This window comes from Cornus florida, unplaced genomic scaffold (genome assembly GCF_030987335.1).
Source record: "Cornus florida cultivar Cherokee Brave unplaced genomic scaffold, ASM3098733v1 CherokeeBrave_3.0.0_Hap2_Chr02, whole genome shotgun sequence".
NCBI lineage: Eukaryota > Viridiplantae > Streptophyta > Magnoliopsida > Cornales > Cornaceae > Cornus > Cornus florida.
Window position 1 is genome coordinate 16,768,821 of NW_026775572.1, and position 23,000 is coordinate 16,791,820.

The 23,000-nt window shown below is 35.1% G+C and overlaps 6 protein-coding genes across 8 annotated transcripts; 2 read left to right on the plus strand and 4 right to left on the minus strand.

Moving 5' to 3' along the window:
* Positions 1–748: 748 nt before the first annotated feature.
* On the minus strand, positions 749–5,781 carry LOC132293927 (auxin-induced protein 15A-like). Of its 3 annotated transcripts, XM_059791593.1 has the most exons (4): positions 5,533–5,781; positions 4,699–4,859; positions 3,409–3,811; positions 749–3,270 (listed from the first exon to the last, which is right to left on the minus strand). In XM_059791593.1, exon 4 carries the CDS (start codon positions 1,242–1,244, stop codon positions 942–944), a length of 303 nt encoding a protein of 100 aa, XP_059647576.1. In that variant the 5' UTR covers positions 1,245–3,270; positions 3,409–3,811; positions 4,699–4,859; positions 5,533–5,781; the 3' UTR covers positions 749–941. The 3 variants fall into 3 exon arrangements, with proteins under 3 accessions (XP_059647576.1, XP_059647573.1, XP_059647575.1); XM_059791590.1 differs by lacking the exon at positions 4,699–4,859; XM_059791592.1 differs by lacking the exon at positions 4,699–4,859 and having other exon boundaries at positions 3,409–4,179.
* Positions 5,782–9,897: 4,116 nt separating this feature from the next.
* On the minus strand, positions 9,898–10,474 carry LOC132293934 (auxin-induced protein X15-like). Its single transcript, XM_059791599.1, has one exon. It carries the CDS (start codon positions 10,400–10,402, stop codon positions 10,115–10,117), a length of 288 nt encoding a protein of 95 aa, XP_059647582.1. The 5' UTR covers positions 10,403–10,474; the 3' UTR covers positions 9,898–10,114.
* Positions 10,475–13,664: 3,190 nt separating this feature from the next.
* LOC132293932 (auxin-induced protein X15-like) lies at positions 13,665–14,273 on the minus strand. The gene has a single exon (XM_059791598.1). The coding sequence runs from the start codon at positions 14,189–14,191 to the stop codon at positions 13,904–13,906; it is 288 nt and encodes a 95-aa protein (XP_059647581.1). The 5' UTR covers positions 14,192–14,273; the 3' UTR covers positions 13,665–13,903.
* A 2,461-nt stretch (positions 14,274–16,734) lies between these two features.
* LOC132295718 (auxin-induced protein X15-like) lies at positions 16,735–17,040 on the minus strand. The gene has a single exon (XM_059794009.1). It carries the CDS (start codon positions 17,038–17,040, stop codon positions 16,735–16,737), a length of 306 nt encoding a protein of 101 aa, XP_059649992.1.
* A 2,566-nt stretch (positions 17,041–19,606) lies between these two features.
* LOC132293931 (auxin-induced protein 15A-like) lies at positions 19,607–20,189 on the plus strand. The gene has a single exon (XM_059791597.1). It carries the CDS (start codon positions 19,664–19,666, stop codon positions 19,961–19,963), a length of 300 nt encoding a protein of 99 aa, XP_059647580.1. The 5' UTR covers positions 19,607–19,663; the 3' UTR covers positions 19,964–20,189.
* Positions 20,190–21,906: 1,717 nt separating this feature from the next.
* LOC132295719 (auxin-responsive protein SAUR21-like) lies at positions 21,907–22,206 on the plus strand. The gene has a single exon (XM_059794011.1). The coding sequence runs from the start codon at positions 21,907–21,909 to the stop codon at positions 22,204–22,206; it is 300 nt and encodes a 99-aa protein (XP_059649994.1).
* Positions 22,207–23,000: the final 794 nt, after the last annotated feature.

Sequence of the window (23,000 nt, forward strand, 5' to 3'; positions counted from 1 at the left end):
GCATATATACAGATGGAGACATGGAAACTAATATGACCTACTCATCACTAGCCATTCCATTTGAATTTTATCCAAAATTCTTCTGAGAAATCTGAAAACAGCTAAAAAAAAATGGACTGATCTCATTTGTGATTATTTGAAAGAAGTGTAGCCATTTCAGGGGATTCTCGTTCCATATTACTGTAGATACTCCGAATTTACAGGAACTAATGACCAGCATCTTTCAGATCTTAGCCAAATTGATCTAGTTCTTGCCCAGAACTTCAGAAACAAATAGAGAAGGAAGATAAATGACTGATGATTTTTGCACTTTTTCCTTGGTTAATTAATCTGAACAAAGGGTGAATTAAAAGGACTAAAGAAGGACACAATACAGAGATCATCAAGTTAGCATGTCATTATTAATCGTCATTAAAATTTGGCTTTAGCCAATCGAAAATGTCATAAGTCTAATTTTATTGTTTATGCAAAACTAATATTAGTGGTACATGTTCGGGAGGTGAGCTTTAAAACAGTTACTTAACATATATATCAGCTTTGATTGTTATTCTCTAGACCAGTGTGAAAATTAAGCTAAGCTGCTAAGGTTTAGTTGAAATGAGGACATCTCAACACCCTATTGCACTGAAAGTATAAACTTCCCCCTATTTTTCAGTGAATTTTCTGATTAATGCAATTACAAAATTATATTAGGAAATAAATAAAAAAATGTACCCGAAAGTAGTTATAAAATCTATAGAAACAAAGATTTCAATGAAATAACATATTTGCTTTTGAAATTGTCTGAGAACAACACGATATATACTATATAATATTTTGAAACATGGGGACATTTTCTTCCATCCCCAATCTCCTATCTAAAAAAGGTACAAAGTTGAAATTTGTATATGGAAATGATGACTACTGCTTTACAAAATTGTGTCTATATGCATAGAATTGTCTCATGATCTGCTCAACTGAGAAGTGATATCAATGAAGATGTCCTCTTTGTAGGGAATTGTGAGACCACCCATTGGATGGTCAAAACCAAATTCTTCCTCAGCTTGACTTAACAAGTCCTGAAATGAAGGCTGGTTCAAGTATGATATGGGAACCACGAATCGTTTCTTTTCACTCTCTCCAACATAAACTGCAAAATAGCCTTTCGGGAAATTTAGAGCTGTTGAAGTTGCTTGGTCTGCTGCCAGAAAAGGCATGCGGAGAATTTGCTTAGCATTAATAATACGAGGCATGCGGAAACCCATTATGTTGTATGAACAAGAAAAGAGACAAAGATCACAAAGAGTTTGCAAAACAAATGAATGCTTTGAGAGTGAAAAATGATAAAGAGTTGTGTTGGTTGTAGACTAACTAATATGTGTGTGTATATATAGGTAAAAGGGCATGTAAGAAATCCTTTGAAATGTAGAATGAGTGGTCAAGAAATATTTAGGTTGTGTTGTTACAGATGAAGGATCACATGGTTTTGTCTTCCAACTCACCATCAAGAATTCGGTGAGAGAGTAAAATGTACTTTTTTTTATAAAACATCATGCCCTACCACAGCTTGCAACAACCTACACAGGACCCTTAGAGCAGATGCTCTATGGCCAGCATTCTCATATTGAATGAGTGGTGAAGACTAAAACAGTGTGGTCAACAAAATACTTATCCAATTAGGAATCACATGGTTATGCCTCCCAACACAAATACTAAGAATGTGATATTTCCGTGCTGTAGTACATATCAGATAACTTGTTAGCCAGACCACTATAACAGAACAAACAATGGAGGTCCAGTGGAAAGTATATCTTCATGGCCTACTGATTATAACATATATCCAATGGACCAATTGGATCAAATATAAACAGTATTACATGTGTCATGACACAATAAATATGAGATCAGACAAGTTACTTGCTCACGTGACAATGTTACTTGACACATAAAACTGAAAAAAAAATTAAAAAAGTGAGGCCCCATAAGCTTGGCTCTTAATTCAGAGGGATAATAGATTGACTATATAATCCTTAGACCAGCAAGGCAGATAATGTTGTACTTTCATGAATATTTGATCCAAAATTATCAGAATACTAGCCATATTTAATATAAAATAGCAGTGTAGAGGGCATTGAGACCAAACAAGAATCTATTACTATTTGAGAGAGATCGTATCAATAACAACTACTAAAAAAACCAATAGGAAGATGAAAATTTGAGTGCAGGAAGCCCTATATCTTCAGACAGCAATTTAGTAGCTGCATTGGCTTGAAACGAAACAAATGCTCCCAAGGAACCTCTTTGAGATACTTATGGGTCATTCAGTATTGTATGGCAAATTTCTCAAGTTTTCTGATTTAATACACTGAGAGCCTATGTATTTTAAGGTATCAGGTTTTGACTATAAGAACTGCAGGAGTTCATGTATGATGTTCCCATTTCCAAAAAATTTCCAATTAATCATCTCTGTACAGGGGCAATGAACTTTAAAACTTGTTTCAGCTCACCAAATCTTTTCAAGTGACCTTTTTTCGGCTTTATTGCTTTCTCTTGATAAGAGATAATCAAGTGGCTCTTCAAAAGACTAGAAACAACATGGCAAGAAAAATTACTAAAATCTTTTCCGCCTAAAAGAGACTAATGTTAGCACATGTATCTCATCCAAACTTTGGGCATATAATCAGGGTATTGGACATGAAAATTAAATTGAACTGATAACATATGTAAGCATGCCAAATCTCAGAACCATGGAGTAATAGTTGACACGTTGAAATCCAACAAACACGGAAAAATAATGAATTAAGGACGATAAAGGAAAAAATAAAATACAAACGGAAAATCTAGTGTATCAATTATCAAAAGTACTCTGACACCAACAGGCCAGGAATATCCTTATGAAGCCCACTTGAAATATGTCCTGCTAGAGATTCAAAATCCTCATGAAGCCCAGTTCAAATGTGTTTGCTTCTTTTCTGTGAGTCATTCAAGTAATAATGGATTAATTTTTCTTAGATCATCCACTCGATTGAACCAAAGTCTTCATCAGCCTGACTCAGTATTTGAGTGACTATTCCTTCAAAGTATTTTATTGGAACTACAAACTATTTCTTCTGGGTTTCTTCTACTTAAATCGCAAAGTGAGCCTTTAGGAACATGTCATCTATCACATTGAGCCCAACAAGATGATATCCTTAAGACTAACAAATGAGGTCATATGTGCGAGGACAGAAAACGTCGAGTCCAGTCAGGAGACTTGCCAAAAATAAATAAACACAAGATGCTTCCACTCTTCTGGCATAATATAAGTCATATTTTATAAACATTTTGAGAAGAAAAAGATCATAAAAAGAAAAAATCCAAGAATTGTAAGTGCAAATACTAAGCAGTCATAAAGTGGCTGTATATATTATTCTAGTTCAAGATTCTCACCTGGTCATAGCCTAAGTTGCACAGAGCTGATGCGAGAGCGGAGCGTGAAAGTGACAACATTTTAGTCACACATAGTGCGGACAGGAGCAAGAGCACGCCCGGAACATGAGAGCGGGAGCACGTGTGGAGCGTGAAAGCGGCACCAATTTAGAAGAGTTGTGTGACTTAGGTCATGGTAACATGATGCATGGATGAGATCTGTGGAAGCACCTCGTCTGTTTGATCCATGTCATGGGTTTGCCAAGTATTTCTTTAAAATATGTGTTTCCACCAAATGAACTAGCTAAGGTCAACAAAACCAAATGAAAATTCTCTCTCCTCCTTGCTTGATGCAAACAAAACTCGACAAATATGAAGGCTTCTCTATCCAGTCGCTCTCTGCATAGATCTCATACAGTAATATCTACATAAAGACATAATACCCTGGACTGTCAAGCTTGAGAAGACGGTTTCAAATCATGAGAATAGCCACTTTGTTCAAACAATACCCAGAAAATAACCTAACTTTTATGACCGTTTAGGGTGGCCTGAATTTCTGGAGCCAAATTAAAGGCATAGATTGTGCACTGCATACAAGCAGAGTTAGTATTATGTGGTGCAAAAAACTTATCCCAAGCTTAGCCTATGCATAACCCAAAAAGACTCTGCATTTGCAGACAGTGTTCAACATTGGAATTTCACCAAACACTTTGGATGCATTTCTTATACTCCCAGAAAAGCTAGAGTTGCCAAGCAAGAGAACATGAGTTTGAGTTCGAGGGTCCTCGCTTTCTGCAATTAATGACAAAATTTACTATGCACTTAGTCCATTCTTCAATTGAAGGGTCATGCAGTACTTGAAAAACCCAGTTTAGGGTTTATGGGTTTAAAGGTGATTGCTGAGGAAGTCTTTGGTGTTGGTGAATTGATGTAATAGCAGACAAGTATACCCAAATTGGTTACTCTCATACTCCAACACATGTGCATTAATATATACATGAGAATGCATGTATCTGTATTAAGTTAAGAGAAGACTCTAATTTAAGCAAAAAAATTGTTGTCAACATGGTTTGGTTGAGGAACATATAATGCCCAAAGTAATGAATGAGAGAAAAAATAAACTAATATGTAATCTATAGAAATTCAAAATCAACTGAATGACCTTTTGCTTTTAAATTAGATAAATGTGGGAGAAAAAACCAAAGATTGTACATTGAAAGAATTGGTAGTCACTGTTCCAAAAAATGCGTTATTTTAGGGTCCCAATCTCATAATTCATTGGAGAGAGAAGTGGGATTAATGAAGATGTACCTTCTGAGAAAAAGAAAAAAAATTGTGACAAACCCATATTCTTAGCTTGGCTCAGCAACTCTTGGAATGAATTTCTGGAGCCAATTCAGAGGCATAGATTGTGCAGTCATCAAGCAGAGTTACTATTACATGGTGTAAAAAACTTAGCCCAAGCTTAGCCTCTGCACAACCCAAAAAGACTCCATTTTCAAACAGTGCTCAACATTGGAATATCATCAAACACTTTGGATGCATTTATGATGCTCTCAGAAAAGCTAGAGTTGCCAAGCAAGATAACATGAGTTTGAGATTTTGTGTTCGGTTGTTTCTTCATGCAATTAATGACAAAATTTACTATGCACTTAGTCCATCCTTTAATTGAAGGGTCATGCAGTTCTTGAAATAACTCAGCTAAGAGTTTATGGGTTTGAAGGTGGTTGCTGAGGATGTATTTGGTGTTGGTGAATCGATGTACGAGCAGACAAGTATACACAAATTGGTTATTCTTATACTCCAACAAATGTCCATTAATATATACATGTGAATGCATGTATTTGTATTAAGTTTAGAGAGATGACTCGAATTTAAGCAAAGAATTGTTTTCAACATGGTTTGGTTAAGGAACAGATAATGCCAAAGTAATGAATGAGAGAAAAAAATGAACTAATATGTAATGTACAAAAATTAAAATTCAACCGAATGACGCTTTTGCCTTTAAATAAGATAAATGTGAGAGAAAAAAGCCAAAGATTGTACATTGAAAGAATTGGTGGTCACTGTTCCACAAAATGCGTTATTTTAGGGTCCCAATCTCATAATTGATTGAAGAGAGAAGTGAGATTAATGAAGATGTACCTTCTGGAAAAAAAATGTGACACCGGCCATTGGATGATCAAACCCATATTCCTAGCTTGGCTCAGCAACTCCTGGAATGAATACCGGTGTTGGATGAGCAAACCCAAAACCCTAATCTCATTGAAAAACCAACTGGAGTTTGGATGAAAGCAGTGGTGGGAATACCGGTGTTGGATGAGCAAACCCAAAACCCTAATCTCATTGAAAAACCAACTGGAGTTTGGATGAAAGCAGTGGTGGACCTGGTGGTACTTATACAGTTCTAAACTACACCTGTGGTTGAGATATAAAAAAGCTTTTAAATATTACTGTGTTTTTTTGTTCATTACATTCAATAATCTATCAATATTCTTAGGGCAACCCGATAGACTCTCCGAATTCAGTAAATTTGTGGCATCAGTATTTTCTCATAACCACATCAGTATTTTTCATAACCATATCAGCATTTTAGAATCTTTAAATTTTAGTTATCGGTACTTTAATGTTACATTTTGGCCCTCTAAAAAATATTAATACTTTTAAATTTTAAAATAAAATTTATTTTTTAACTTTTTCCTAACAATTATATTTTTCATATTATATAGGCAATGAAAGGTTTTTTTAAAAATAAATAAATAAATATGTATATAATTATTTTTAAAAAAAAAAATTCAAAAAATAAGTTTTTTTTGCCAATATAGCCATTTAGGCACTGTTTGGGTCAGCCAAACAGTGCCTAAAACGACTATATGTTAGTAGAAATATTTTTTAAAAAAAAAATACTTTATTTTTTTTTTTTGCCCAAACAATGTCTTAACGACTCTTTGGTTCAATTATTTTCAAAAAAAAAAAATTGATGCCGGCCCGCATGGTAGGCCCGCAAATAGCCAATAGGCTCTTTGTTTTTGGAGACTTGGATCAAGAGCTTCTTTATGAGGCCCACTTTTCCCATATGCCATTGGAGCATTGCATCTTCAAAATTGCTCTTCAAAATTTGGGCATCTTTCGGCCAAAAAAAAAAAAAAAACCCCACTGATGGAGTTGCTCTTACATGGCTAGAAATACCAGATTTTTAAATGATGCAAAAATGAGGTAAAAAATAAAAAATAAAAAAGGCATTAGGGATACTTTTCAGAGTACAGATAATTTTAAAAAAAATTAAAAAATTTAGCATTTCTCAAATATTAGCCAAAAAAGGATCCTGTAGTATCCAGATACTTTAGCAATCTAAATTTTTAGAAAAAAGTAGGCTAATAAAGGAATCTTGAATTTTGTGCTTTTATTTATAAATTAATTTGATTTTTTCTTTTTTCTTCTTTCGTTTGCAAAAAGTTTACACGCCCATTCATATTTGGGAGAGCTTCCAAACATCAAATGGGCTTTGATAATAAGTCCTTTGTTAAAGTAATTTTATTTGAAAGAATTCAAGACAATAAAATTGTTTGGTGAGTACATTTCTGAAATGCCTTTTAACTATTTTTTTTTTATTATTATTATTATTATTTTTATTCTGAGGTCTTTAAATTATCACCACTGTTTGCAAGTTTCAACATAAAAGACCAAGACAGAAAAAAAAAAGTTAATAGAAAAACTACATGACCACATAAGAAAACCTCCAACAATTACAATGAAACATGATAGAAATGTGTAGACCCATTTCAATCTGGAACCCTCCAGTTAATTGATCACTGATTTCATTATAAACACTACTGCAAATAGATCCATTTTCTTTCTAGAAATTTGCCACCTAATGAAGTTTCAGATTTGGAGCCCCCTCTCATACACATTGTCTCTCTCCAACTGTTTCATTCTCTCTAAATATGCATACACAGATGTATACTTATATTTTGTGTATAGCTGGTAAGATAATTGATCAACTCGAACTCCAATAATGTTAGTATTCACACTTTTTTTTATTGTGGGAATAAGAGCCTCATGATCAGCCCAGAAATCAAAAAAATTGCAATGGTTTTCTAGATTTCTCCGGGCCCGAGGTAACTGAAATAGAGATAAAGGAATGATCAGAGATCCCATTAAGGGGGACGGTGGCAGAAAAAAAGGAGTATAAAGACCAAAATTACTGTAATTTAACCTGCCTACATATCTTATGGCGGAGAAACCCATCACTGGAGGCGGTCTGGTCACCCACACGACGGTTCTCTTCCAATTTGTGTCTCATTTCCGTTGCAGACTGGGTCAGATCAATGGATCACCAGCGAACGTCTTTCAAGTCTCAAAACAGCGTAAGAGGAGATTTCACTGGAAATTTTGGTGCCAACGATCAGATCTTCCGTTGGCAGCGCAAAACGGAGCTTTCAAAATTGTTTTATGGGGAGAGGATGAACAGAGAAGATGGCTACAGAGAACGAAGATGGGGAGAGAATGAGTTACAAATTTTTGTTTAAAATTATTATTTAATTAATTGCCCGAAGTCAATCAGAAAGTAGGTTTTAGTGGCTTCTTTGAAACGGGCTTCTAAACCACTAGTGTTTTCTAAAAGTCCATTTCAAAAACTTCACCAACCACTCAGAAAAATTAGAAAAGGACTTTCTGGACTTAGAAACCCGTTTTAAGACTACAAAAAGCCTAGCCAAACAGGGCCATTGATTTTAACACAAAAAAAATAAAAATAAAAATAACTAAAAGGAAATTGTCAAGCTAAACAATTACATATGAAAAAATTCAAATCCCCATATATTTCAAGAATAAATAATACATCTTTACATTGATTTTACAAGAAACAACTAAATGTTTCTCCTATTTCAAAATTGGATGGAGGCTTTTGGGTCAATGGTGTTAGTATCTTCCTATCCTGTGAACTACATTTTCTAGGAGCAATTCAAACTGAAAAGTGAAATCAATGAAGGTTTCTTCTCTGCATGGTATTGTAAGACCACCCATCCGATGATCAAAACCAAACTCCTCTTCTGCCTGGCTTTAGTAGGTTCTGAAATGAAAGGTGCTTCAAATACGAAATCCGAACAACAAAACTCTTCTTTTCAGTTTCTCCAACATAAACAGCAAAGTGTCCTTTGGGCACATCTGTAGCCATTGGAGATGAAAGAATCCATTGGAAAGCTCACTTTGCATGAACCGGCAAGCGAATTCCCATGATTTTACTGAATTTCTTTTCTTGGAAAAGTAATTTCAAATAATTTTTTTCTATGAATTGTGCAAAACAAAAGAAGCTTTGGCAGTGGATACTAAATAGCTAAACTTAGAACAGATATATATAGAGAGAGAGAGCACTACCTATATCATATGGTCAGCATTCAAATGGAGAAATGAGGTCCATTGAAGGACAAATGCAATGAGGTATCACATGGTTATGGCTTCCAAAAAAGGTACTGATAATAGACCTATTTTTTTGACTCTTCAACTCATCATCTAGACTTTATAATGATAGACACTAAAATTTATATTTGCTGAAAAACATCATGCCCTACCACTTCTATTGGTACACAGAGGACCACTAAAAACAATAAGGTGGGAAAAACATCATGCCCTACCAATTAACCTGATCCACATGATCAAAGACTTGCTCTGAGACATTAAGTCTTCTTTTCTTCTTGGTATGAACTTGTTACATAATAGTCACCGGCATGTATTTTAAACACTAAGGTGGGATTAGTATGACTTCAAATTGTATCTACATTTGGATTTTTATTAAACCAGTAGTTGAAAACTCAAAAGAGCAGGGCTTTTATTTTATTTTATTTTTTGTAATAAGCATCAAAAGGCGAGTGGTGGTTAGGAACATTGAGCTGGAAGGATGGGTTCAAAGTTCAAACAGAAATCCAATCAAGCATTGATTTGATATTAGCTCTATGTATACACTAGAAAACTAGAGAATTCAAAGTTACAGCTAGAAATCCACAATTATAGCATGTCCTGAAGCACAAAAAAGCTTCAACTTGCAAGGCAAAACCCCGTGAAGTCCATATGACTTGTGACCTACAAGTTGTCCTCATTTCTACCCACCCCATTTGAACTTTACCATAATGCTATTTTTCAAGGAATGTGTTAAACTGTTTAGCAAATGACTGATCAGTCTTGGTTGTATCAGCATAATCATTTCAGGGGTTTCTTGTTCCATACTAATTTACACTGGACTAGCAGTATTTTTAGATATTAAAAATTGGGTAAATGAAGGACTAATGGAATTTTGAGCATTTTATTTGGAAAATTAGTTTGAATGGATGAATGGATTGGGAGGACTAAGGGCAGAGTAATGAAGTGATCACCATCTTATGATTGGTTCATTTTAACTTATAAGGTAATCGCAGAGTGAATCATCATTAAGGATTTGGCATTTGGCAACTAAAGTGCTAGTGCATAATCATATTGATGAAACCAAATGTATAACATTAAAAGGGCCTATGTATTAATAGTATGTTTATTGAAAGAGCTATTCCATTAATAAAAACCCCAAAAAATGTCAAGCTATTCAAGAAAAAAATAATAATACAGGGCTTTACATTGGTTTTACAATAAACAAACTCATTTACTCTCATAATTCAAAATTGGAGAGGTTGGTTATTGAGTCAATGGTGTTGGATTGATCCTATTTGGTGAGCCATCATTTTGGCATCTTTCTTCTTGCTTATGATGAATTCAAACTGCAAGTGAGATCAATGAAAGTTTCTTCTCTGCATGGTATTGTAAGACCACCCATTGGATGATCAAACCCGAACTCTTCCTCAGCCTGGCTTAGTTGGTTCTGGAATGAAGGATGCTTCAAGTATGAAATCGGTATAACAAATCGCTTCTTTTCAGTTTCTCCAACATAAACACTGAAGTGGCCCTTGGGCACATCTTTAGCCACTGGAGTTGAGAGAACGCGTCGGATAGCTTGCTTAGCATGAAAAATTCCAGGCAAGCGAATACCCATGATTTTTCTGAATTGATTTCTTGGAAAAGCAATTGCAAGAAGTTGATTTCTAGGTCTTTGTGCAAAACAAGAGAAGCTTTGGCAGTTGGATACTGGATAGCTAATGTTAGAACATATATATATAGAGCACTTACTATATCATATGGTCAGCATTCAATTGGAGTAATGATCAAATTTCTTCAACGTGGTCCATTGACGGACATATGCAATAAGGTATCACATGGTTATGCCTCCCAACAAAAGTACCGATAAGTCTTCAACTCATCATCTAGACTTTATAATGATAGAGACTAAAATGTACATTTCTTGAAAAACAGCATGCCCTACCACTTCTATTAGCATACAGAGGAACCCCCTTGAAATTAAAGAGAGTAAAATAGTGGATAGCCTCCTGCTGATTTAAAAACAATAAGGTGGGAAAAACATCATGCCCTACCAATAACCTGATCCACATGATCAAAGACCTGCTTTGGGACACTTAAGTCTTCTTTTCCTCTAGGTATGAACTTGTTTTATATATATGTAATGTTGTGGGTTATTATGTATATATAAATGTGTGTTTAGGTTATAAAAGAATAATTATAAAAAGAAAAAGAAAAAAAAAAAGTTAAGTGGGCCCCACCCATGCTTTTAACATTGCAGAAAGGCCATAACGCCATTAAACAAATGTGGGCTTTTCTCTCTCTCGACTATATTACTTTCCCCTCTGGGCAGTTTCATTTTTCTTCTCTTTTTGCAACTTTCAAACTCTAATCTAGTTTTAATCTTTTGGATTTTGGTAGAACATTGTGAAGCAAAGTTGTTAAGCTCGTCAAGGCCTTCAATTTGATAGGAGCCAATCATCATTTGGTGCACTCTAGGGAGTTCAAAATTCTAGGGTTCTCGGGCTTGGATTTGGGGATTTTGGGAGTTTTCACTTCCATTGAGGTAGGGGTGTTCTAATCTACAACTTCTTAGCTCTTTTTGTGAATTTTGCCCCTTAAATTTGATCCTAAGCATACTAATTTTGATTATCTAGTTTGTGGTTGAAGCATGTTTAACTAAAATGCTAAATGTGTTCCATGTATTATTTGAATTCATATATATGACTAGATTTATTACGGTGATTGAGCATGTTTGGTGTTGACATATTGTATGTCCTAAGATTATGTATTGATTTATTTATTTATTGCTTTGAAAGAAAATGAGGCTATGGTCAATAAATAAATAAATAAATAAAAGAAATGAATGCTTATAAATTTCTATTAAATTGTGATGATGATGTAAATGGAATGTATGAAAGTTTATGGTTAAATTGATAAATTAAAGCGTGCGCATTCATGTATTCGTTGGGAAAGAGAAAGGGGGAAAAAAAAATGTTTTTTTTTAACAAACGAAATTATTTTGGAGAATATATTTTTTTAAAGGAGTTTGCGAAAACCGGACACCTAGGAGGCGCCTAGTGGTCCGTGGTGTTAGTGTAGTCTATAGAAGTGATCATGGTTGAGCTAACTAGGCCGGATGCGACGCCTTGGAGGTGTCTTGTGGTCGTGGATAGTTAATCAACCCTCCATTCGTGACGCCTTGGAGGTGCCTTGGGTCGGATTACACTAACGATTTTGGAAGTTGAAATGGAAATGTTTCGGAAAATGGGGAGTAACATTTGCATATTGCACTTCATGACATTGTGGTAAACTTGTGATTGGGTGGTATTTGTTACATACTTGTTATTGTATTTGAGAGTGTGTGTTTCCTTATAGCATGATCCCTTTCACTTTTTTTATCTATTCATTGTATGGATTCACAGGGATATAAGAAGTGTGTCTTAGACACTTCCTACTGAGTTTATGCTCACCCCATTATTTCTAACATTTTTCAAAACATGGAAAAGAGGTGGCGGACGACGATCCACCACGATTTTTGACGAGCACGGAAACCTATTTTATATATATATATTTTTTTTACTATCTTTTGCATTAAAACTCTCTAATATTTTGTAAATGTAATATTAACTAACTCGTAAAACTTTAGTTTAATTAGTATAATGTTGTAAGTCATGGACTTTTAAATTCTAACTACGTTTTTTTGGGACTGTAACTTGATGTAACCAAAGGATGTTCCTTGTTGGATGAGATGGAGGAATGGGATTTTGTATGTATGTAGTCACTTTGGAGATGTGATATAATATATGTATATTGTGTTGGGATATGATATGTTAGATTTAAGGCCCAGTGAGGCCATTGTATTTATTTTTTTGTATTTCAACAGGTTGTTTAGAGACATTTTCTGCGGAGGTCATGTCGAAATTTTTATAAAATTTTATTATTATTTTAGTATCCATTTGGGTCGTTACAATATATAGGCATTAACATGTATTTAAACATTAAAGTGGGATTAGTATCAGTTGGAACACCATGAAAAACTCAAAATAAAACCTATACAGTCCTTTTTTTCTGACTGGAGTTTTAAACCGGTAATTGAGATAAAATTAAAAGTTATTAAAAATGAAAAGTCATAAAAGCGTGTCATTTTTTTTCTTCTTTTTCTTTTTTTGGTTGTAATAAGCATCAAAAGGCAAGTGGTAGTTGAGAACATTGAGCTGTAAAGGTTGGGGTTCAAAGTTCAAACCGCAAGGCAATCAAGCATTGATTGGATATTATCTCTATGTGTATACACAAGAAAACTAGAGAATTCAAAGTTATGTTACAGCTAGAAATCTACAATTATAGCATGTCCTGAAGCGAAAAAAGCATCAACTTGAAAGACAAAACCCCGTGAAGTCCATGTGACTTGTGACCTACAAGTAGTCCTCATTTCTACCCACCCTAATTGAACTTACCATAATGCTATTTTGAAGGGGTATGTTAAACTGATTAGTAAATGACTGGCCAATCTTGGTTGTATAAGCATAATCATTTCAGGGGTTTCTTGTACCATATTAATGCCGAGAGCAGACAATCCGAACTTTACACTGGAATAGTAGCATTTTTCGATGTTAAATGGATGCACCCTGTATCAGACAAAACCTTTAGCAAATTGAATCTTTCATCAAAATTGGGTAAATGAAGGACTAATGAATTTTGAGCCTTTTATTTGAAAAAAATAGTTTGGAAGGCATGATTGGTTTGATTGGACCAAAGGCAGAGTAATGAAGTGATCACCAGCTCAATATCACATCTTATGACTGGTTCATTTTAACTTATAAAGTAACTAAAGTTCCAGTGCATATTCATATTGATGGTACCAAATAGATAACATTAAGGGACTATTCATTAATAGCATGTTTATTGAAAGAGCTATTCCATTAATAATAACCCCAAAAAATGTCAAGTTATTCAATTGACACAAAAACATTCGAATCCCGGAATGATTCAAGGGGAAAAATAATAGTACATGACTTTACATTGGCTTTACCAAGAACCAAACTCATTTACTCTCCTATTTCAAAAGGTTTGTTATTGAGTCAATGGTTTAAGATTGTTCCTATTTGGTGAATCATCATTTTGGCATCTTTCTTCTTGCTTATGAGAAACTCAAACTGCAGGTCAGATCAATGAAGGTTTCTTTATTGCATGGTATTGTAAGATCGCCCATTGGATGATCAAACCCAAACTCCTCTTCAGCCTGGCTTAGCAGGTTCTGGAATGAAGGGTGCTTCAAACATGAAATCAGAACAACAAATCGCTTCTTTTCAGTTTCTCCAACATAAATGGCAAAGTGGCCCTTGGGCACATCTGTAGCTGCTGGAGATGAGAGAACCCTTCTAATAGCTTGCTTAGCATGAACAATTCCTGGCAAGCGGATACCCATGATATTTATGAACTGTTTTTCTAGGAAGAGTATCTGCAAGTAGTTGATCTCTAGGGCTTGTACAAAACAAGAGAAGCTCTGATGGTGGATTACTAATGTTATGACATATATATAAGCATTCTGATATGGAGTGAGTACTGAATAAATTACTTCACGGTGGCACAATATGGAAAGACATGTGCCATGAGGTAGCACATTGTTATCACATGGTTATGGTCTCATGGATTACCACTTCATAAGTGCCAATACTGCAGCCCTACTAAAAATTTGTGTGTGTGGGGCTTCTTGATTATGATGTATATCCAATATATCATTTGGTTTGAAGACTTAAGAGTAAGGTATAACACAAAATAAATCTCATTAATTCATTAAGCAAACTATATTAGTAGCTGTGTCTCAAATTTGTTGAAACTCATGGTCAAATAAACACAAAGCCACAAAGGTCACCAGTACTACCTGTACTATGACACTTCTGAACACTAGTTGGTCCAATTTAGCAGATCATGTGATGTTGTTCCTTTTTGTATACAAGTGTTGGTGACCAAATGAGCCTGTTAATATTAATACTGAGGATTATAGGTTGACTAGAAGCATGCATGAAAATACCTTGGCATGTGATGTTCTGCGATGCTTATAATTGTAACACATTTGAGAAGAAGTTTTTCATATTCAATCGAAGTATTTCATTTTGTATGGAAATGTGAATTACAGATCAACTATCTCATTATATCTAAGAAAGGTCTTAACGGCTGAAATGTAGAACTATGGACCATTGAGTTGCATAATCAAATGATCATCATTGAAGACCTTAAAATTAAGCAAAATAAAAGTATACACTTGTGGATGATAAGATACCATTTAGTACAAATGTGAGACTGTAAATAAATCTGTTGATACGCATAGACTCCAACCAAGATTTTTTTCTATGAAGATAATATTTTAGAACATGAAGGATCACATGGGATTGTACGTCTCGAGTCACACATCGTCAATACTTTCTATCATAAAGACTTTGTAATGTATATTTGTTGAAGAACATCATGCCCTACCAGGCTACCACTTGTGATAGCATGGCCTACGGAGATCCCTCCTTGAATTAAAGAGATAAGGGTAGTGGTTAGCCTCCTGTTGATTTTAAGCACAGTAATATCTTACCTGTAAGATCAAAGACATGCTTAACACCTAATTCTTCTCATTTAGTATGACATTTTGTATATAATCCCTGACATAACATGTAGTTTAAGCATTAAGTGAAATTATCATCTGCAGAAACACTTTGAAAAGCACAATAATAAATAAATAAATAAATAAAAAATAAATAAATAAATCTGAGCAATACTTTTTCCTCATCATGCCAATCAATAGTGGTAGTTAGAAGCATTACTGGACTGATGGAGTTCCCGCAACCAACCCAAACAATTCTCATTTGGTATTAACTTTATGTATAAATCATGGAAGTACAGAATCAAAAGGTGTGTTACACATAAAGATCTACACTTATAGCACGGCCTGAACTGAAAAATTCATCCACTTGCATGACAAATCTCGTGACCTTCATGTGAATTGTGACCTACAAGTGTTCACTAGTTTGAACTTACCACAATGTTATTTGAAGGAATGAGGTAACTTCTAGGAAATGACTGATCACTCTCAGTTGCAATAACTACTTCAGAAGATTGATCCACGTCAACACAGGGTGCATATACGCCAAATTTTCAGATTTTAACTGAAAGGACCAAGTATTTGTTCATCGCATTCAGCAAACTTAATCCTACAAAAGAAAATTTGGGTAAATGAAGGACTGATGCGGTGGGTGATTTGTGTGGACTAAAGGGGATAGTAAAAAAAGAAAAAGGAGGTGACATTTTAGGTACAATTTTGAACTGAAAAATACATTCACTCGGAAGACAAACCTCATGAAGTCCATGTGAATTGTACCAAAATGCTATTTTTAAGGAATGAGATAACTTCTAGGAAATGACAGATCAATCTCAGTTGCAGTAAAGACGCATAACTAATTCAGAGGATCCTTTTTTGATGCAGAGTGTGCTGATATGCCAAATTTTACACTGAATGATTAGCATTTTTCAGATGTTTACTGAAAGGACCAAGTATTTTTGTTCATTGCCTTCAGCAAACCTAATCCTTCAAAAGAAAATTGGGTAAATAAAGGACTCATGATGCCTCTTATTGAGTAAATTATCTTGACGCGATGGGTGATTTGGGAAGACCAAAAGGGGTAGTAACGAATTATTCACCATGTTTACATCGCATTCTTAACATTGATTCATCTTAACTTTCGCAGAGTGAATTGTCATTAAAGATTTGCTTTGGTTACTGATACCAAATAGATAATACGAGGAACTGTAGATTAATGAGTATTTAAAAAGCTTTTTCATAAAATAAAATAAAATAAAAAAACATAAAGAACATGTACATGAAGAAATTCAACTCCCAAAATAATTCCAGAAAATATGCAGAACTTTATGTTGATTTTACAATAAATAATTGACCTAGCTAATACATTCTCCTATCCTTTTGGGCTAGCGTTTTTGCCATCTTTCTCCGCAATTCAAATTGCAGGTGAGATTAATGAAGATTTCTTCTCTGCATGGTATTGTAAGACCACCCATTGGATGATCAAAGCCAAACTCTTCTTCAGCCTGCCTAAGTAGGTCCTGGAATGAAGGATGCTTCAAATATGAAATCGGTACAACAAATCGCTTCTTCTCAGTTTCTCCAACATAGACACTGAAGTGCCCCTTGGGCACATCTTTAGCCATTGGAGTTGAGAGAACTCGTCGGATGGCTTGCTTAGCATGAAAAATTCCCGGCAAGCGGATCCCCATGATTTTTGTGAACTGTTTTTCTTGGAAAAGTAATAGCAAGGATAGAGTTGATCTCTAGGAGAGGTGCAAAACAAGAGAAGCTTTGATGGTGGGTTGGTTAATGTTCGAATAGGTAGGTATATATAGAGCACTTTGCATATGGCAGCATTCTCAGTTGGAGTGATTAATGAAGACATGACTGCAATGAGGTCCATTGGAGGACATACCAATGAGGTATGGCGTGTGTATCACATGGTTATGCCTCCCAAAAAAAAGATTTTAGAATCTGATAGATTTTGTGCTGTAATGCATCTTCAAGATTTTTCATGGCCTACCACCTTAGAAGTGCAAACAAAGGAGCTAGGTCTACTCAAAATACTCGTCTATGATTGTTTTCTGATGATTATAACAGTATAACATATATCCAGCAAAGCATTTGGCTTGAAGACTAAAAAGTAGTATCTAACACACAGAATGCATCTTGCACATGCATTGTAAGTTGCTCCCTTACACATTTGTTTAGGCTTGTGGTCAAATAGACACAAAGGTCACCAGAACTGCCTGTGTCATGACACGAACATGGGGAAGGACAAATTAATTAGATGTTTTTTTTCCGATAAATTTCTTGACACTGAAAGTGAGATTTGGTGATTATATGAACTTGGCCTAATATGCAAGCATCATAGGTTGACTAGAAACAGTGTAACAACCAGTCATATGATGTTCTATAATGCTGATAATATGATCCAAATTGACCAGAATACAAGACCAGTAAGCCATACATTGGAGAATGATTTTTACTGTGTAATTACAGATCAACTATCTCATCATTTCTCGAAAAGGATCTCAATGAGCATTGACTTCACACCATTGAATTGCTTGACCAACCTCATCATGCTCTCCAAGGTCACATTACCCATCTCAGAGTGCAGTAACCTTAAGGAAGCCTAAATGATTAGTATTGATAAAGTGGCTGCATTCTAGCTTAGTTGGTATGCAGCACTATGCACTTATTAATTCTCCCAAAGGACCCCTTGATGTGTTCTTCCACCACTCAGATTCAGTCGCTAATATATTCAAAAGTTTTCAGGTATCAAAATGTTACAGACACACAAAGAGCTCTTTTGATCACTGACTTTTTAGGTACCATTTTGAAAGCATAACAGTCTTATAAAAATTATGGTACATACTTGATCACAAAAGGTCATTGTACCTTTTTTTTCTTTTTTTTTCCTAAGCATCATTTTATTAACAACCAACCAAAGATACGTAGAACAGGGAATTAAGAAATCCTATTCCCGAAAAAATTGCTAGTTACACTAAAAGATAAGAAAAGCCAGCAAAAGAACAAGCAAACCAACCCTTTAGAAAGAAAAAAACCACAGAGTAGATCTTCATACACAATAAAACCATCATAATCCCTACAATCAGCATGTGAACATTCCCACCAGATCATGTAAATGCACATCCAATGTATCAGCCACATTCCAAATGACATGTCTTGCAACTTGGGAATACATGTCATTGTAAGACATTAATTCCAAATGACTTGTCTTGCAATGAAATATCTTACAACCAAAATGTTCATTGTACCTTTATCAAAATGCACCTCATAAATCACATTCAATCAACATCTTGTGCAGTTCTGAAGTCATATTTCAGATAGAAACATATCCTAGTTTTTCCTGAGAAATATCTTCATACGTAAAGAATCCACCAAACTTTATACCATTTAGTAAAAAGTTATAGCAAGCGTAAGAATCATGGATGGTGATATTTTCTGTTCTGAAGACCATCATTTTGTGAAGCAACTCTATTGTCTGCCTTAAACTTTCAAGTGGTCTAGATACCTTGTTGGACCATTTGTATTGCAAGCTTTTGTCTGAACAATTTGCATTCATAAATCAGAAAAAATTATTACATGAAGAAAATGCAGTAGAAGCACAAAACTCTTCCATGTGACGAATATATTAAAACAAGTAAATTGGTTGTGGCTAGACTCAGCTACCTAACGTGACAAGTATCAAAAGACCAAGTCAAGAGGTTGCTAAAATCCTAATTGAGCCGACCTGAGTTGAACAAGCAATATGCAGATGAGCCCTTAAATTTTGTTTAAATTGTTGGTAGTTTTGGAACCTTGGGTCATCATAATGACCCACTGAGGTTGGCTGGTAAGTTGGCACAAAGGATACTATAGACTAGGACTAGTCTAAGTTCATTGCTTCTGTAATCAATGAATATGATTCTTAATTTCATTTTGTATTGAGAAGGGTCTTTGTTGTCAAGAAAATGCCAAACATCAAAAAGTCTAGTGCTTTATTAGTTAAAGCAATGTGATATCCATATATAACTTCTCAAGTTGCATCTCTCTTTGTCAGTTCTCTAAAGTAGTAGGGCAGTATGTCCTAGACTGGATAAGGCAAACCATGTGATCCTAATATAGTTTCTGAAGCAGTCATGTTTCTCAATTCTATCTAATTCTTTTTAGTACTTACTGTTCTTTCATTTTCAGAGGACCAAGTGTCTCTATATATACTTGGTTATTATTTACATCCCATTTCAACCAAGTCTTCCTTTCCATAATATTGTATAGCTTCCCTTCATTTGAACAACCTTTTAAGGTCTGTTAACATCTCTTCTAAAGATGGGCATCCGATTGATGGCGATAGCTCAAGCCAAACAAAAGCTCCAACGCACTCTTTCACCAAGAAGTGGAACAGTTTCTGCCACTAGTGATGTTCCAAAAGGCCATTTCGCAGTTTATGTTGGAGAATCTCATAAGCGGTTTGTCATTCCAATATCTTACTTGAACCATCCTTTATTCCGAAACTTGCTACATCAGGCTGAAGAAGAATTTGGATTTGACCATCCGATGGGAGGTCTGACAATTCCATGCAGTGAAGACTACTTCATTAGTCTCAGTTCTCTATTAAACTCTTCATAAATGACAGAGACCGTACTCTTGCCTTTTGATTGTTCCTCTGTGTGTATGTCATTGGTGATTTTTTTGCCTTCCAATTCAACGACGACATAATTTGAGACAGTCAAGCCAGTCTCTTCAATTTTGTACGTAACATGGGTTACTATCAAATCCAACCCAGATTATGTTTCACAATATCCCATTTGTAAATAAAATTTTCAATGTAAAGTTTCCTACTTTATGACCTAAATTTGAGCTGTATTACTGAATTTAGTATGAATTGTGTATAAATGTCCTCTGGAGATAATCATTGTTGCTCTTGGACATTGATGGTAGAGAAGTCAGGTAGATAAAGCTCAGAAAGCTTGAGAAAAAAAGAGATAATTATAGCAAAGCTAAACTTGAAATAATTTCCAAACTTCAACCATGTTATCATCAAAAGCAAGTTCCTTGCATGAAGTCTCATCAGAACTCATAAATACTTATCAATAAAAAATTTGGTTGAAAAGAGTGAATGCTTTTGGGGAATATAGACAAAGTTGCCCAAAAATCAGTAAGAGCTTGAACATATGGGTCACAGCCAAGAAAGGTACCGTACAATACTACTATCTACTAGTTATTGCTAGAGGTCTTTTCACTAAACTAACAATTCAATGGTTCCATGAATTAGATTTAAGGTACCTGTAAATTTACTGAAGATCAAGGCCTGTTATATGGGACAGAGCCATTGATGAGTCAGTAAGATGGTGACTATTAGGCCATTTCCGGTTACTCCTGGTTTGAACATCTTTTGTAGACCCTGGTTGGACTTAAGTGGATTCAGTGATAGATGTTGATTGCTTAGGTTTAAATCTTATAATGATGTTAATCAGATAAAAAGCTTGAACAAGCATACAAATTTATGTAACTGTGAAGTCCAATGCCAGGTCTTGTACATAGATTTTGTCTCATTGTAGTCCTTGGTAGGCTACAGACATTGTTTCAAGAACATGATAAGTCCCTACATTGAAATCCTCTATTCTATCGGCTCATTAAATACAGCTTTTAGGTGTCTAGTATTAGTTGCGGTCTTACAGATTACTGTTTTTCTGATATATACGTCGTAATGCCAATGTTAGAGATAGAAGTACTATACTGGGACAACTAATGCATGAAAAGGCCATCCTATTTTCAAAAAAACATGGAATGCCAACCAAAAAAGCCGAAGGAAATCGACCAATCCCAATTTAGAATGATTGGCATTGTTTTTAGTCAACTTTAAATCTTCTATAACATGGTTCAGTATTTGTGAGAGCAAAAGTATTGGACCAATTCAAAGTTTCACTGTTTGATATCAAATGAGGAGCTCATGATGGACAATGAAGGCTGTAGCTATTCGGTGCATTGATAGAAGTCAATACCATCCCAACACTGTCATCCTTATCAGGGTCTGCAATTTTCATGCTCTAGTCAGCAACTTTGGCTAGCTAATGAATGAGGGCATGTTCACACACGCACATACACACAGAGAGTCATTACAGTTGAGTGAACAAAAGGCTATTTGGCATGTGCAATAATGCTTTTTGGATATAACAACATATATAAATATCATCACGAGAAGAGCAGCAGGATAAATTAAACAATTTGCAGCCTGAAGGTTTACTTAGTTGTCTGCTCAAAACCATGGGCAGTCATTAGTAATTTCACATGAATCCCTCTAACAAGTTGGAGAGTGTGATGAGATCTGCCATGAATTCAAGTAGTGGCCTAGCTAAGTGTCTGTTTGGGTGTAAGTTGGTCCCACCTTATAGGGTAGGTACCAAATTATTGTACATGTCCATGTTGCTCAGCACAAAACAAGCCCATACACTCCACCACACTCTATATAAGCACACATACTTGAACCACCAGCTTCATCACTTTTGCACCAGCATTATAAGTAAAAAAAGCTTATACTCTCTACTAGGTAAAAAAAAAAAAAAAAGCTAATGGGGATTCGTTTGGCAGCAATCGTTCACCAAGCCAAGCAAATTCTTCGACCAATGTCTATAAACAACCGCCAGTCCTCGTCTCCTGATGTCCCGAAGGGCCACTTTGCAGTGTATGTTGGAGAGAGCCAGAAGAACCGATTCGTGGTTCCAATATCCTACTTGAGGCACCCTATGTTTCAAGACCTTTTGAGGAAGGCCGAGGAAGAATATGGATACGATACTCCAATGGGTGGTCTTATAATCCCTTGCAGCAAGGCCACCTTCTTAAGTGTCACTTCTCATTTGAGTGACCATTGATGAAAGCGCAACTACATAAGTTGTTTCCATATATTTCTTAGCTAGAGCTAGAATCAAATCCTCAACCAATTTTGTATCATCCTGTAAATATCGATCTCATTAGTTTCAAAATAAAATAGTCATTATTTGCTAATTATTTTCTCCTAGCTTCTGCTAATAGGCAACATTGCACAGATTACCTTGAAAAAAAAAAAAAAAAACACTCACATGATGGTTTGTGTCTGATACATGTAACCGCTAACGAATCAAGATTACAGAGCTGATAAATTCATAAACTAAATAAATGGTAATGACAGTACAATCAAGAAGCCTTTGTATATATATGTGTGCGTGTTGAAATTAATGTGCAGTGTGAACACTACTTTGTAAAAGCAATAAAGATGAACAGAAAATTGTTCCATAACCTACTCAATTACTGCATTTTATTGTATTGAGGTAGCAACATGATCTTTTATTTGTAGCTCCAATGTAGTAAGTGATATTTTTGGCACAACCTGTTCCAACTTCCAAGCCCAGTGGATAGGACACAAATCTTTTTTTTCTGACACAGACATTATGAAGTTCACATTTCTGGTCAAATAAAGGATGCTGGCCTCGTTTAGAAATTTGAACCTTATAGCTCTTCTATTGCTCTTCTATTTACGGTCTGCTCTGTACTAGGACCACATAATCGTTCATAGTTTTCAAAACGCCCCTGTACGAATAGGATGATACCATTAAAATTAACCACTCAATTTAAGGTTTAGTACTAGTCATAGACTTACCAAAAGTAGATTAAAAAAAAATTAAAAATA

What these genes read in the sequence shown, in the direction of transcription:
- LOC132293934 (XM_059791599.1), bottom strand. Translation starts at nt 10,402, where the DNA reads ATGGGTATTCGCTTGCCTGGAATTTTTCATGCTAAGCAAGCTATCCGA.
- LOC132295718 (XM_059794009.1), bottom strand. Translation starts at nt 17,040, where the DNA reads ATGGGGATCCGCTTGCCGGGAATTTTTCATGCTAAGCAAGCCATCCGA.
- LOC132293927 (XM_059791590.1), bottom strand. Translation starts at nt 1,244, where the DNA reads ATGGGTTTCCGCATGCCTCGTATTATTAATGCTAAGCAAATTCTCCGC.
- LOC132293931 (XM_059791597.1), top strand. Translation starts at nt 19,664, where the DNA reads ATGGGCATCCGATTGATGGCGATAGCTCAAGCCAAACAAAAGCTCCAA.
- LOC132293932 (XM_059791598.1), bottom strand. Translation starts at nt 14,191, where the DNA reads ATGGGTATCCGCTTGCCAGGAATTGTTCATGCTAAGCAAGCTATTAGA.
- LOC132295719 (XM_059794011.1), top strand. Translation starts at nt 21,907, where the DNA reads ATGGGGATTCGTTTGGCAGCAATCGTTCACCAAGCCAAGCAAATTCTT.